Here is a 13107-nt window from a genome sequence, read left to right as displayed (position 1 = left end):
GTGCCGCAGCTCTGGTGGGAAAACTCAGTAAGGTGTTGAAAGTGTCGAGGTCCAAGTTTAGGACGGTACAGCAGTGATGTACGTCTGCACTCTCAGGAGGGAACAGTGCTGTGGGTGCCGGAGCCTGTCTCCATGGGTACCGGGAGATATTAGCTTTCCTGTTACCTAATAAACTGTTCTCCTCCATCACCGATCTCTACTCATTGAAACCTCCCATTCGTGAACATGCCAACCTGAAATAAATCCACAGGGGTGTCTGAAAATCATTACCATTTGTGCCGCTACCTTCTCCAAGTTCTGCAGAGACTGAAATCGCACTTAGATGCTCTTGGTGCTGCTCAGGATCGCCAGCCTCATGACTTCTCAGAAGCAGTCAGCCAACTTCAAAACCTCCGGGAACTCCTGGAGACACAGACCCTTCCCAGGGAGCCAGGGCCATGCAAGTAAGCACTGTTGCTACCTGTCAACTTTCTGAGCCTCTCCCCGTGTCAGCGGGAGATAATTTCAACTTCTATTCTCCAGGCATTCAACCTGTTTCCCCATCCTAAGCCCAGAAGAAGGGAAGAAGCCCATGTCGTTTTGCCTGTTCAGGTGGTTGAAGTACAGCTGTTGGCTCCTTCTTGGTGTCATCAGCCTGGCTTCAGCCTTTTTTATAACACTCTATAGCTTGGAGCTGAACAAAGACCAAGCCACCAGCTGGGTTATTTCAATGATGCTGTCGATACTACAAGACATCTTTATCAGCCAGCCGATAAAGGTACGTGACTAATGAGACCAGCCGTTACAGCAGGAGGAAGGGAGAAACCGAGGCCAAATGTTTTGACAATTAGCAAATAAATCACCAGGCAGAGTGATATTTGTTAGAGATATATTCGGAGGAATGACAGAAAATAATCTAGCAGCTAATCGATTAGCATACATACGGCAGAAAAAAATTGAAGATAGGGATTTTTAAAAAAAAAAAATCAAACACTGGCTGGTGAGATAGCTCAGGTTAGGGCACTTGCTGTCTGACCTCAAGTCTACTTAAGTTTGATCCAACAACCCACATAAAAATAGGAAACAGGGCTGGAGAGATGCTCAGAGGTTAAGAGCACTGGCTACTCTTCCAGAGGTCCTGAGTTCAATTCCCAACAATCACATGGTGGCTCACAACCATCTGTAATGGGATCTGATGCTCTCTTCTGGTGTGTCTGAAGACAGCTATGGTGTACTCATATAAAAAATAGATAAATCTTTAAAAGAAAGAAAGAAACGGAAGGAAGGAAGGAAGGAAGGAAGGAAGGAAGGAAGAAAGGAAGGAAGGAAGGGAGGGAGGGAGGAAGGAAGGAAGAAAATAGGAAACAACTCCATGAAGTTGTCCTATGATTTCCACAACACCCAACACACACATACATACACACACACACACAATGGTAATATTACTGCTCATAATAACTAGAATAGTGACAATAACTTTTTGAAAAAAAACAATGACAAGCCACTTTTTAAGAAACATAAATGGTTGGGAGGCAGAGGCAGGTGGATTTCTGAGTTTGAGGCCAGCCTGGTCTACAGAGTGAATTCCAGGACAACCAGGGCTACACAGAGAAACCCTGTCTCAAAAAAAAAAAATGGAGCTAGAAAGATGGCTCACAAGTTAAGAGCACTCATTGCTCTTGCAAAGGACCCATGTTTGATTCCCAGCTCCCACAGGGTGGGTCACGGGCATCCCTAATTCCTCAATGTGATAACTTCTTTCTGACCTTTGCGGGTACCAGGCATGCAAGTGGTATAAAATAAGCCCTTAAGAAAGTTAAGAAACATAAAGACTTTTAAATGTTTAATTAAGGAAAGGTCAAAACACACCCAAGTATAGAAAAGTAGCCTAGTGAATTCTCAAGTTCTGTTACCCAACATCAAAAATCACCAATGATGGTTAATATTCCTTCATCTATTTTGGAAAAAAAAAATCCAAAGTTCACATGACCTTTTTCTGGATATCTCTAAAATTTGTCTGTATGTCTCTAAAAATTAAACTTTTCAAATATAAAATCGTTATGACACCTAAGTTGACAGTTTCTTAACATGGAAAACCCACACAAGAACCTGGTCAGGTCATTCAGCTGCAAAGGAACTGAATGTGATCCCTGGACCCTACGTAGAAGGAGAGAAGTCACCCCGATTGCCTCATGGGTGCCATGGCCACAAGCTAACATAAACATGTAAATAAATGGGACGGGCAGTTAGTCCCCGCCCCTCGCCTGCACGTATGACGTCATCTTCTGGGGCCCACAACACTTGTTCATTGGAGTTCCCCTGACTCTTGTCTCCAGGTGATCTTCCTGACATTGCTGTTCTCCCTGATGGCGAACCACATGCCATGGCTTAACAAAGACAAGGAACAACACGCCAGGAGAATTGTAGCACTTTGGGGTAATTCAAATAGTTCCAGATACTGTTTAATTTTACAAAGAGCAAAGCAACAGTTCGTGCTGCCTCTGCGATCCGACGTACTCAGTCAGAGACCAGGTCACCTGGGAGACTTCTCTTCCTTCTCTGCCCAGGAGCCCAGTGTCCCAAACTCATCTATTCCTCTGGAAGCCAGTGCACCCTCTCAGTGCTTCTGTGCTTGGCTCCATCTGTCCTCCCTCTGAGCCCCAGATGGTATTTGTACCGCCTGTCATCTCCAGGACTGAGCTGTCTGGCTGTCCCACAAGCCTACACTTGTGTATATTCATTCTCATTTCAGTCAAGTGGCATTACCCAACAATCCACACTTGTTAGCATGATCCTAAGTGTCCTTATTCCCTACATCCAGTCCCCAAGCCTGAGGGGGTCCAGCCTGGAAAGAAAACAGACCCGAAACTACTCACAGCCCATGGAGGAATATTGCAAACATAGCGTTGAGCCAAAAGGTGCAGGGTGCAAAAATGTTAGCACAGTGTTATACATGTGTTGGCTCGAAGACATATGCGTGCGTATCCCCTATAAGTTTATCTGTAAACTCTGAAGAAAGGAATGGGAATAATCTCTAAAGCTCAGGAAAGGGTCGCCTCTCTGAGGGAAGGAAGGGGTAATAGCAAAATGGAGTATGTGATGGACATAGAACTACCAATCACTTCTTTAAACCTACCAGTGGACATGCTAAGAGCTAAGCACTCCAATCTTAGTGGGGTCTTAAGAATTAACAATCTCACTCGGAAGTGTCTTTCTTGTCCTTATTTAATTTCTTGTGCATTTGAACTATTCCCTTTATGTGAACTGACTTCTTTTTCCAAGTTCTTGTCCCTGCATCTGAAATTCTATGACCTGCCCTTCAAAACAAAGGTAGCATGGGGTGTAGTTGAGGCCAGAGTGTTTACTGGCATATGAAAGGCCTTAAGCTGTGGCTCCCAGCACTGCAGAGAAAAGCCAAATTCCCATTTCTCTGCAAAGGCATCTCCAACTTTCCTTGGGGAAACTTTGTTTATTCTCCAGTGATCTCATGGCACTCGTGCGTGCATGCATGTGATTTCTGTCACTTCCCCTCTCTCCGTCTCTTTCCCTGCCCTACCTCTCACCTCTTGTTTTGCTTATGAATCTCCACATTCTTCTGCTCGGTATAGTCTTTAAACCAAACCATTGTCACTTCCTGGATCCTTCGGCAATGTTCTGTGTTGGACCTTCTGCCAGAATTTGCATCGTATAGAAGCCCAGATGATTTCTTCTTGTGTTGAACTTGAGAACAACATTGAATCCCCGGTCTCTAGTTTAAGATAGACGCATGCAGCAAATTAGTGTACGTCCATTGAATCTAATTCTTTAAATGAAAAGGCTAGGGATGTACTGAGTGGTAGAGCACTTGTCTGGTGCGTGTGAGACACTGCATTGGATTCCCAGCACTGAAAAGATTCTTGTTGTTGTGTTGTGCTAGCGTATGTCTGTAATCTGAGCATCTGGAAGGTTGGCCTCACATTTATGATCTCTGCCTCGGATGTAAGGCATTTTCTCAATTAGTGATCAATGTGGGAAGGGCCCAGCCCATTGTGGGTGGTACTATCCCTAGGCTGGTGGTCCTGGGTTCTATAATAAAGCAGGCTGAGAAAGCCATATGAAGTGAGCCAGCAAGCAGCACTTCTCCATGGTCTCTGCATCAGCTCTTGCCTCCAGGTTCCAGCCCTGTTGGAGTTCCTGTCCTGACTTCCTTTGGTGATGAACTGTGATGTGACAGTGTAAGCAGAATTAACCCTTTCCTCCCCCAGCTGGCTCTTTGGTTGTGATGTTTCATTGCAGCAATAGAAACCCTGACTAAGACAAGTTGGAACCAGTGTAGTGGGGTATTGCTGTGACAGACCTGACCATGTTTTGGGAAGGATTATGGAAGGACTTTGGACTTTGGACTATGGAAAAATCATTGAGTGTTGAGAGCTCAGTTGGATCTTCTGTGGGAGCTTGGAGGATAAGAATGTGAGAACAGTGCAGAAGCAGATGGAGGCCTGGCTTGTGAACTTTCAGAGAGAAGATTTAAGACTCTTATCAAGGCTATTTGCTATTTTGATGTAAGATTCTGTGTTTCCGGTCAGCTGGGGCTGAAGAATCAGCTGTGATTAGCAAGATACCAGAACTACTGAAGTGAAACATTTACATTACTGGGACAATTGATGCTGGTTAGCTGGAGCTAAGAAATTAGCAGTGATTAAGAAGAGACCAGCATCACTGAAGTGAAATCTGGCAAATGTTTTTAAAGAGCACAGAGAAGCTGTGTTCCAGAACTGGTTGAGGTTGTATCTAGTGTTGGCAGGCAAATTTGATAGTTCAAGAGTCACCCAGGTGGTACTGGTTTTGAAGGCTTGAAGGAGTCATGGAGAGCAGCTGAGGCTTGGCCCTGTGAGAGGCCAGGAGAGGCCATCGGTAAAGGTGCAGCCTCAGTGGCAGTGGGAGGCCCAGAACTGAAGTGGTCATACAAAGAAGTTGAGCCTTGGCACTGTAAAGGAAGCCCAGGAGAGGCTATTGGTGAAGTGCACCCCAGGTGCCGCAGAAGATCCCAACATTTGGGAGATGCCAGTACCATGGGATGACCACCAAGAACAGCAGCAGCAGTGGAGTAGAGCCAGCCTGAGCTTAGAAGACAAGCTGTGTGTGCTGTAGAGGGCAGAGCCGGAGATGTGACTCAAGCTCTTTGGAGGAGCCCAGAAGATAAGTGGATCTCAGACATTAGACAGTTGGATTTTGGTTTTGCTTTGATTTGACTGCGACTGTGCCCTGAAGTAAACGACTCCTTTTCTCTCTTTAAGTGAGAAAGTATTTTTCTGGAGCCCGCAATGAAAAGACTCTGGACTTGAAAAGAGCTTGGATATTTTAAAGGGACCAGAATTTTTTTTTACATTTTTTTATTAATAATTTACTTTACACCCTGATGGCAGCATCCCCTCTCCCTCCTCTCCTGCCAGTCCCTCTCCTTCACCTCCTCCACCTCTGCTCCGATCCTCCCCGGCTTCTCCCTAGAAAAGGGAAGGCTTCTCATGATTACCAACCAGCCTTAGCATATCAAGTTGCAGTAAGACTAGGTGCATCTTCTTCTATTGAGACCAAACAAGGGAGCCCAGTTAGGAGAAAGGCATCCAATTCAGTCAGTGCAGTCAGAGACAGCCCCTGTTCCCACATCAGGACCCAGCTACACAACTGTTAAGTCTGTGCAGAGAGCCTAGGAGGGACCAAAATTTTAATGTGCTTGAATTTGTAAAGACTGTGTGTCTTTTAAGGTTTTTGGTTCTAATGTATGTGATCTTGGGGATAAATAAGAAAGGAAAGGTTGTAGCTTAATCATAATGTGTTTGTGTGGCGAGTTGACAAGGGCTTGGTTGTACTGGCTGGTTTTGTGTGTCAACTAGACATAAGCTAGTCATCAGGAAGAAAGGAGCCTCAGTTGAGGAAATGCCTCCATGAGACACAGCTATAAGGAAGACGTTTTCTCAATTAGTGATCAATGAGGAAGGGCCCAGCCCATGGTGGGTGGGGCCATCCCTGGGCTGGTAGTCCTGAGTTCTAAAAGTAGGCATGCTGAGTAAGCCAAGAAGCCGAACCCCTCCATGGCCTCTGCATCAGCTCCTGCCTCCAGGTCCCTGCCCTGCTTGAGTTCCTGTCCTGACTTCCTTCAGTGATGGACCATGATCTGGAAGTGTACGCTAAATAAACCCTTTCCTCCCCAACTTGCTGTTTAGTTATGGCACTTTCATCACAGCAAGAGAGACCCTGAGTAAGACAGAGACATTTTCAGGAAAAGGGAGAGGGAGGAGGAGTGAGAGAGAGAGCACTCCTGGGCTGTGTGTTATGGCACCGAGGTTCACAGGTGGTAGACAAGCACCATACTTAGATTTAACTTTTCTGGAAACTGATTTATATTGTCTTTTATAAGTTTGGTTTCCAATGGGTTGGAATTTTTCATTGGTGATGTTCTGTTTGTTTGTTTGTTTTTTCCCGAGACAGGGTTTCTCTGTGTATCCCTGGCTACCCTGAAACTCTCTCTGTAGACCAGGCTAGCCTCAGACTCACAGAAGTCTGCCTGCCTCTGCCTCCCAAGTTCTGGGATGAAAGGGGGTACCACCTGCATGGATTGGAATTTTAAAAAGAAAAATCCAGGCCTTCTTCCCTAGACAGAGAGGTGCTACTTAGAGAGCATCTTATCTGCTCCAGCGTTCACCAGGAAACGCCTGCAGTAGATGCTCAACGGTTAGTTAGCATGTCATGAAATCTAACATTTGTTTAGCCTGTATTTCAATATCTGACAGCAAAGTGTCCTTCATCGGCGCCTGGGTTGAGAGACAAGAACAATCCCATCTACACTGCCCCAGCAATGAACAACCTAGCCAAGCACACACAGAAAGCCTGGAAAAAGCAGCTCTTCAGACTGACTGGTGGTACCCTGGGTATGACGGGGCGGTGGAGTGGGAAGGGTGGGGTAGAGTAAGACAGAAAACAGGGAAGGGAGAAAAGGTGTCTTTTAAAATGAAATTTGGAATTCTAACAATTCAAGTGGGGTGGGGCATGCGCACACATTGGTTTGAACTATTTGAAATTGCCCACTTCGACTATATTTTTGGTTCGTTGGGTTTTGGCTTTTTCAAGACAGTTTCACTGTATATCCCAGGCTGTCCTGGAACTCACTCTATAGACCAGGCTAGCCTCACACTCAGAAATCTACGTGCCTCTGGTTCCTGAGTGCTGGGATTTAAAGTATACACCACTACATCCCAGCTTCCTTTTGACTGGTTCTGGCCTGCAGGGGTGAATGAGCATAAGGGAAGTAAAAAGGGTTCCGAGTTGGAAGATAACCACTTGAATATGAATCTTTGTTGTTGTTGTTGTAAACCAGTACAAATCCTCTTCCTGACCCTGCTGATGACTACCGTCTACTCTGCAAGGGACCCCAGTCGATTTTTCCTCCACCGTGCTATCTGGAAGAGGTTTTCTCACCGTTTCTCAGAAATCAAAGCCATAAAGGATTTCTACCCCTGGGCCAACCACACCCTCCTTCCTAACCTATACGGGGATTACAGAGGTAAGGACAATTCTGGGGCAGAAGGGAGGAGAGTTAGTCCTCCTGAGAGCCCTTCTACAACCCATGGAAAACTAGAGAAAGGTCAGCCAGCTTCTTGATATGACCACACCTCTGTGGACAGTCCAAAGTCCTGGGATTCCATCCCAGAAGGTTCAGGTAGCGACTCGTGGTGACCCATGGTCTGATTCCTCTGGTCCAGGTCACAGGGATGAGAAATGTGTCACTTAAAGCACACAGAGTAGCTGCAGGGTCCCTGGGACTCAGCCACACATGGCGCATGGGATCGGGCTCTAATAAAACCGATCTTTACGTGACTGTGTATCCAACTCTTCTGTGCGCTGGCCCAGCTTAGTCCCACAAACATACACTGAACATCTACAGCCCTCATTTTAAAAATGCTCATAACGGGCTCTGTGTCTTTAAAGAACCTCACTGAACAAGGCTCTGCCACGCTTTGCCCTGCAGCAGGCGTAAGTGCTTAGTCCGCTCTCCCCTCAGACACGTGGTCACTGTTTTCTCCGGTAGGTCTAGGTCGTCCAGCTTGGCTGTGACATAACTGTGTCCTGATGAGGAGCTGAGTTCTGGGAATCATTTCTTCCTTTTACCTGAGGGTTGGTAGCTTCATGGTGAGATTCTGTGTTCCTGAGGAGAATCTGAAGCCGTATGTGTTCGACTTCGCGCGCAGTTTAGAACAGATAACAGCAGACCAGACGGTTCTACCCGGGGTGGGGAGGAGGGGGGGTAGGGAAGAGGGCAAAGGTGGGGGGAGAGAAACTGAAGAAGATGGTGGAGAAAGAGAAGTAGAGGCCGGCCATGAGCACGTGGAGAGAGGAGGAAGGGAAGGGGGCAAGGGCGAGGGGACAGAGAGAAGCTAGAGGCAAGAGAGCAAGACAACAAGAGAGAGAGGAGGAGGTAAGCAGCCCCTTTTATAGTGGGCAGGCCTACTGGCTATTGCCAGGTAACTATGGGGTGGAGCATAGCTGGGTGTTGCCAGATAACTGTGGAGGTGGAGTTTAGACAGAATACTAACAGGATGTTCATCTTAGCATACTTCCAGCTTCCCCAGAGTGCACTTGGTGTGTGAACACTCTTACAGAAGGCAACTCCTACTCATGGCACGGTGACATTTTTTTTTTTAAAGTACAATTTTGGATAACAGTTTTGAGGCCCAGAGAACATTCTATTTGTGATACATTACTCTGAGCTGAATAAAATATTGACAAAATGATCAGAACCCAGGATGGCAAAAGTGGAGGCCATTGTAGGATTGGGCTCCTTGGCTGTAGTATAGCACCACGGCGTAGAGAAGATGGACAGCCTGCTCAGACTCACGCCCACTTACCAGCATGTAATCCCGGGTAGGCGTCTCGGGCTTCTCAAGCATCCTCGGCCTTGCCCTGTACCACAGATCTGAGTGCTCAGAACAGTCCCCGGCACAGAGTACTGACAGAGTTAGCGCTGCCTGTCAGCAGTGGCGACATGAAGCTTTGCTATTGAGCTATTGAACTGACAGCAGCTACCCAGACGGACACACTGACAAATGCAACAGACCTCAGGATGAAGGGAAAGAGCACACCACAGATGGTGTTAATAATCCTGGCACTCAGGAGGTAGAGGCAGGATCCTGGCCAGCCTGGGCTACTAGGCAAGATCTTGTTCTAAGAAAGAACAATAGTCAAATAGGCATGGGGTCAAAAGCAGTTAAAATGACACTAGCAGATCAGGCGTGGTAGCACACGCCTTTAGTCCCAAAGCGCAGGAGGCAGAGGTAGGTGGATCTCTGAGTTCAAGGCCAGACTGGTCTACAGAGTGAGTTCCAGGACAACCAGAGCTAGTCCTGTCTGTTCCAGACAGACAGGCAGGCAGAAAAACCCTGCTTCAAAAAACCAGTGTGTGTGTGTGTGTGTGTGTGTGTGTGTGTACATGGGTGTGGGTGTGTGTGTATGTGAATGTGAGTAGGTAACATGGTTTACCTACTCTTTAAAAAAAAAAAATCATTGTTTTCAAAATGGCTCCAGCTCAGTCTCACCGTGCGGCTCTTCTGCTCCAGCCATTGACCTGACCTTTGGGAGAACAGTCAGAACTAAGCCTGCGAAGATGTTCGGGGAACCGATCCTTGGGAAGCCCACAGAGCTGCAGCCAGATCAAACCCAGCTGACCTTTGCATTTTCTCATGCACCATTGTAGGGACATTTGTAGGAAAACAACCGAGTGACAGTAAATGATGGCAAGCTACAAGCAGTGTCATGAATTTGGCTTCTGCTCCAGTTTACCTGGGAGTGTCCCCACCAGTATATATGAGGCCAACTCTACTCCATTTTATCCATTTCCTATACAGAGGTCTGCCGTATAGACGCTTCTATAATCAGCTAAGACTGTTAATACCTACCTCACACATGGGCAAATGTAGCTGAGAAATTTCTTGGAAGAGATTTGCTAGTTGAGAGTATGTACACGTTGTTTAACTTATTTTTGATACCATGTGTGTATTCTGCCTGTATGAATGTACAAGTACTGTATGTATAGGCAGGAGTCCGTGGGTGTCGGGGGGAGGGTTGGATCCCCTGGAACTGGAGGTACAGGTAGTTGTGGGCCACCATGTGGGTGCTGGGAGTTGAAACCCAAGTCCTCTGGAAAAGCAGAAACTACTCTTTATCATCGAACCATTTTTCTAGCCCCCATATACAGATTTTTTATGTTTATTTTTGTGTATGTATGTATGTATGTATGTATGTACCACATGTGTACAGGTATCACTCAACTTGGGTGCTGAGGACCAGACTGGATCTTCTGGAAGAGTAGTACATTCCCTTAACAGTTGGACTATCCCTCCAGCACCCTACACTTTTAATTTTTAAAAGGTAATGCCAGGGATGGAGAGATGGCTAAGCGGCTGAGGGCATCATGACTCCTCTTTCCGAGGACCTGGATTCAAATCCTAGCACCCACCCAGCTCATAACTGTCTATAACTCCAAGATCTGACACCTTCACACAGACATACATGCAGGCAAAACACCAATGCACACAAAATGGAAATAATAATTTTAAAAAAAAAGATTATTTCCAGGCCTGGAAAGTTGACTCATCAGTTAAGAGCTCTCGTTGCTCTTGCAAAGGACTCAAGTTCAATTCCCAGCACCAGTGTGGTGGCTCACACTGTCTATAACCCCAGTCCCAGGAGATCCGAGACCCTCTTCTGAACTTGGGCTCCAGACATGCATGTAATATGCATACATACACGAAGGCAAAACACACAACCAAGTAAAACAGTCTAAGTATCACCAAGTGGATGTGACAGTTCATAATGTCTGAAATCCAGCAGTTAGGAAGGAGAAGTCAGCCTGGGCTACATAGTGAAACTATCTCAAAACGAAGCAAAAAAGAAACAAGGGCTTGGTTTGTAGGTCTGTGGCCAGTCACCTGCACTGGGTAAAAAAAAAATGTTTCCAGATTGTTCTTATGGTATCAGTAAAGGACCAGAGTTGCCTACAGCCCCAACCACACGGTAGAAGCATTTCCAATCTATGCAAAGGGCTCTGGAACAGTGAAAGGCTTTGCGGCTACCTTGGGGGAGGGGATGGGGGGGAGCGATGTGAGTTAGAACTAAACCAAGCAGCATTTTCCGCTTTCATAAAAGCAAACCTCCTTTCATTCTTCATCTCTTCCATGTTTTTAAATTATAAAACTGAGTCCCCTGTTCAAAATCCAACAGGGACATTTAGAATAAAATGTCAAATCCCTCCCCCCAAGCTGACCTGCTCCGTGCAGCCCTTAGCTACGTCTGTCACTTCCTCTCTTCCCCTAGGACCCTCATCAGCTGTATTACAGCCACTTGAGCTCCTGTGGCATTAAATGCACCAATCACGCCGTCACCTTGGGGTCTTGGAACCTGCTGTTCCCGTCTGGCATCCACATGACACTTCTGACTCTACTAGGGTCCCTCAATGCCAAACCATCAGAGAAACCTTCCTTATCAGCACCCCTTAGTTCACAAAGCACCACTTCCTACCTTGCGTATTGCCGGTCCTTGTTCCTCACGAGTGTGGTCTTGGGCAGGAATGCCCCTGTATCTGTTTGTTCCTGACACCTAAACATGGCTTGGCTCATGTCAACACAGAAGGTGTGTTGTTGAAAGAAAGAATGAACGGGTAAATGGATGTGGGTTGTTTTTTTTTTGTTAAGTTCTTCAGTGTTGCTCTTTAAATGAGATACTTTATTTCTGCACCTGTTGTAAGTAGTATTACACTATTATTAGATGTACACTATTATTTTGTGCCCAGTGACCCTAAGTTGGCGTTTTTAACTTAATTGTTTTCCTACTGATCCTATTACTTTATCTAGATAATACATGTCGTTTATAAATTATCACACAGTTCCAGTTGGTCTTACACCTCTTTTGTCTGCTTGAGTTGGTTCATGTCTCTGAATGTTTTCAGAACTGCTGATAAAGTGTACCCGGGCTGCCTCAGTCAGTCAGCAACCAGACAGTTGTCTTATTGTTTGTTGTATTGTTTGTTTTCTCCCTAGGATTTATTACTGACGGGAACTCCTTCCTTCTGGGCAACGTTTTGCTCCGCCAGATCCGCACTCCTAATGACATACTCTTCCCAGTGTCTCCCCACGAACAAATGAAGTCGTATCCCCAACATCAGGAGGACAAAGAGAACTATGGATCTGGCTGGGTGCCCCCGGATACAAACATCACAAATGCAGACAGTATCTGGCATCATCAGAGTCAGGAGTCTCTGGGAGGCTATCCCATCCCAGGGGAGTTAGCCACTTACTCAGGAGGAGGCTATGTCGTAAGGCTCGGAAGAAACTCCAGTGCTGCAGCCAGGTGAGTGTGTGCCCTGGGCAAGGGACCCATCACAGGACAGCCAGGAACTGGGCCCAACTGAGAGTCCATCAGCTGTGGTGCTTCTGTACTGGCCCTGGTACTCATACACACTTCTTTACACTCTAAAGAAATAACACTCCTCCCCCTTTTTTAAATTATTCATTGGTTCGTATGGGTGTTTTACTTGCATTTCATATCTGTTTACATGTGTTTAGTGCTCTCAGAGGCCAGAAGGGTGTTGGGGTGGATCCCCCGAGACAGGAGTTACAGACAGTTCCAAGCTGCCATGTGGGTGCTAGGAATCAAATCCAGGAGGACCTCTGGAAGAGCAGCCAGTATTCTTAACCACTGAGCCATCTCTCCAGCCCCTGGAACTGCATCTTTAAATTTAGAAATTTCTTGGTCAACTCCAAGTTACAGATTATGTTTTGTTTTTGTCAAAAACAAAAGACTTTTTTTAATCTGGAAAGAGATTTTTAATTTCAATTCTAGGGGTAGTTGAACTTAGGTGAATCTTAGACACACGGTGATCTTCAAATATAAATGGAAACACTAGGCAGAGGCAGGCGGATTTCTGAGTTTGAGGCCAGCCTGGTCTACAGAGTGAGTTCCAGGACAGCCAGGGCTACACAGAGAAACCCTGTCTCAAAAAACCAAAAAAAAAGGAAACATTACCCTTTGTAAGCCATGATATGGACATCAGTCTGGATGCCCAAACTAAGTTGTTAGGAGTTTGCAGAATAGGTTAAT

At 46.1% G+C, this 13107-nt stretch overlaps 1 protein-coding gene across 1 annotated transcript in view; it reads left to right on the top strand.

The window, feature by feature from the left end:
- Window positions 1–13107, top strand: part of Pkd1l3 (polycystin 1 like 3, transient receptor potential channel interacting) — a 56839-nt gene that overhangs the window by 33325 nt on the left and 10407 nt on the right. The window contains exons 22-27 of the mRNA XM_028768487.1: window positions 251–443; window positions 523–757; window positions 2316–2415; window positions 6750–6887; window positions 7334–7519; window positions 12048–12357. Of these exons, the coding sequence (XP_028624320.1) occupies window positions 251–443; window positions 523–757; window positions 2316–2415; window positions 6750–6887; window positions 7334–7519; window positions 12048–12357 (1162 nt within the window). The remainder of the gene's footprint in view (window positions 1–250; window positions 444–522; window positions 758–2315; window positions 2416–6749; window positions 6888–7333; window positions 7520–12047; window positions 12358–13107) is intronic.

The sequence above is a fragment of the Grammomys surdaster genome, unplaced genomic scaffold, assembly GCF_004785775.1.
Source record: "Grammomys surdaster isolate TR1022 unplaced genomic scaffold, NIH_TR_1.0 187, whole genome shotgun sequence".
Lineage (NCBI taxonomy): Eukaryota > Metazoa > Chordata > Mammalia > Rodentia > Muridae > Grammomys > Grammomys surdaster.
Note: the sequence above shows the minus strand (reverse complement) of the source record. Positions and strands in the feature narration are given on the sequence as shown.